At 48.6% G+C, this 1,493-nt stretch overlaps 1 protein-coding gene across 1 annotated transcript in view; it reads left to right on the top strand.

Moving 5' to 3' along the window:
- Positions 1 to 413: 413 nt before the first annotated feature.
- EMH_0068310 (Wd repeat protein, putative) overlaps positions 414 to 1,493 on the top strand; it is a gene marked incomplete at both ends in the record, with an annotated part of 3,802 nt that continues 2,722 nt past the window's right edge. Inside the window, 4 exons of the mRNA XM_013498727.1 lie at positions 414 to 428; positions 576 to 632; positions 859 to 1,140; positions 1,420 to 1,453. Of these exons, the coding sequence (XP_013354181.1) occupies positions 414 to 428; positions 576 to 632; positions 859 to 1,140; positions 1,420 to 1,453 (388 nt within the window). The remainder of the gene's footprint in view (positions 429 to 575; positions 633 to 858; positions 1,141 to 1,419; positions 1,454 to 1,493) is intronic.

The raw sequence follows: 1,493 nt of genomic DNA, 5'->3' as shown, positions 1-1,493 counted from the left end.
CACAGGGCCCCGGAGGGCCCTAGAAGGGCCCCTGGGAGCATTAGGGTTTAGGGTTTAGGGTTTAGGGTTTAGGGTTTGTTGATTTGTTGTTGTTACTAATTTTTGTTTTTATTTTATTTATTTTAGGGTTTAGGGTTTATAGAAGGCAACCAGCGCTAAACCCTAAACCCTAAACCCTAAACCCTCGCGGGCAGGCCTGTAGGGCCCCACACAGCAGCAGCAGCAAACCCTAAACCCTAAACCCTAAACCCTAATATTTTAAATTCTATAATTCGTGGCTCCCCCGTTCTATAGATCAACAAGGAGGAGGTTTAGGCCAGGGTTTACGGCCTAGGGTTTAGGGTTTAGGGTTTAGGGTTTAGGGTTTAGGGTTTAGGGTTTAGGGTTTGAAGGGGAGCTTATCACCGGCGACGATGTCCGAACCAAAGGTCAGGCAAAGGTTTAGGGTTTAGGGTTTAGGGTTTAGGGTTTAGGGTTTGGCGCCAGCGTGTTATATAACTTTGAATCTACTGCCTAGGGTTTGTATCTCTAGGGTTTAGGGTTTAGGGTTTAGGGTTTAGGGTTTGTGGTTTCAGAGAAAGAAGGGAGCGCAAGGAAAGAGGGTAGAAGAGGAGGCTGAAGAGGCTGCAGCTGTAAGACCCTTAAACCCTAAACCCTAAACCCTAAACCCCAAACCCTAAACCCTAAACCCTAAACCCTAGTTGTTTAGCACAGCATTCCGTATGAGACAGACATCTCTCGATTGCCTTAACTCTAGACTTCTTCAGGGTTTAGGGTTTAGGGTTTAGAGTTTAGATTTTAGGGTTTAGGGTTTAGGGTTTAGGGTTTAGGGTTTAGGGTTTAGGGTTTGTGGCAAAGGACAATGGCCTGGAGTTTGAGGACCCCTATGGCGACGACCTCGACGAGGAGGAGCAGCAGCAGCTGCAGCAGCTGCTGCGCAAGCAGCAGAACAAACAAAAAAAACACAGCAGCAGCAGCAGCAGCAGCAGCAGCAGCAGCAGCAGCAGCAGCAGCAGCAGCAGCAAGAGAGCAGCAGCAGCAGCAGCAGCAGCAGCAGATTCAGATGACGATTGGAGCGATGCATCTGATGCAGCGGAGATGCAAACAGACCAAGACGAAGACGAGGAGCAGCCCGTCAAGGTATAAATTAGGGTTTAGGGTTTAGGGTTTAGGGTTTAGGGTTTAGGGTTTAGCGCTCTGCGCCTTGGAAACGGGTGCATACGGTCTAGGGTTTAGGGTTAAGGGTTAGGGTTAGCGGGGTTAAGGGTTAGGGTTTGAGCGGGCTAGGGTTTAGGGTTTAGGGTTTAGGGTTTCAGAGAGTAGGGCTGTTGGCTCAGAGGGGATATAGTTTAGGGTTTAGGGTTTAGGGTTTAGGGTTTAGGGTTTAGGGTTTAGGGTTTGTGTGTGGTTTGTTTGTAGATTTGGCGTCCTGGGGTGGATAAGCTGGGCGAGGGTAAGAGCATCATCTGTTGTTAGTATTTAGGGTTTAGGGT

This window comes from Eimeria mitis, genomic scaffold (assembly GCF_000499745.2).
Source record: "Eimeria mitis Houghton genomic scaffold, Emh_scaff3667, whole genome shotgun sequence".
Taxonomy (NCBI): domain Eukaryota; phylum Apicomplexa; class Conoidasida; order Eucoccidiorida; family Eimeriidae; genus Eimeria; species Eimeria mitis.
The sequence above is the reverse complement of the archived record's forward strand: the minus strand, read 5'-3'. Positions and strand labels throughout refer to the sequence as shown.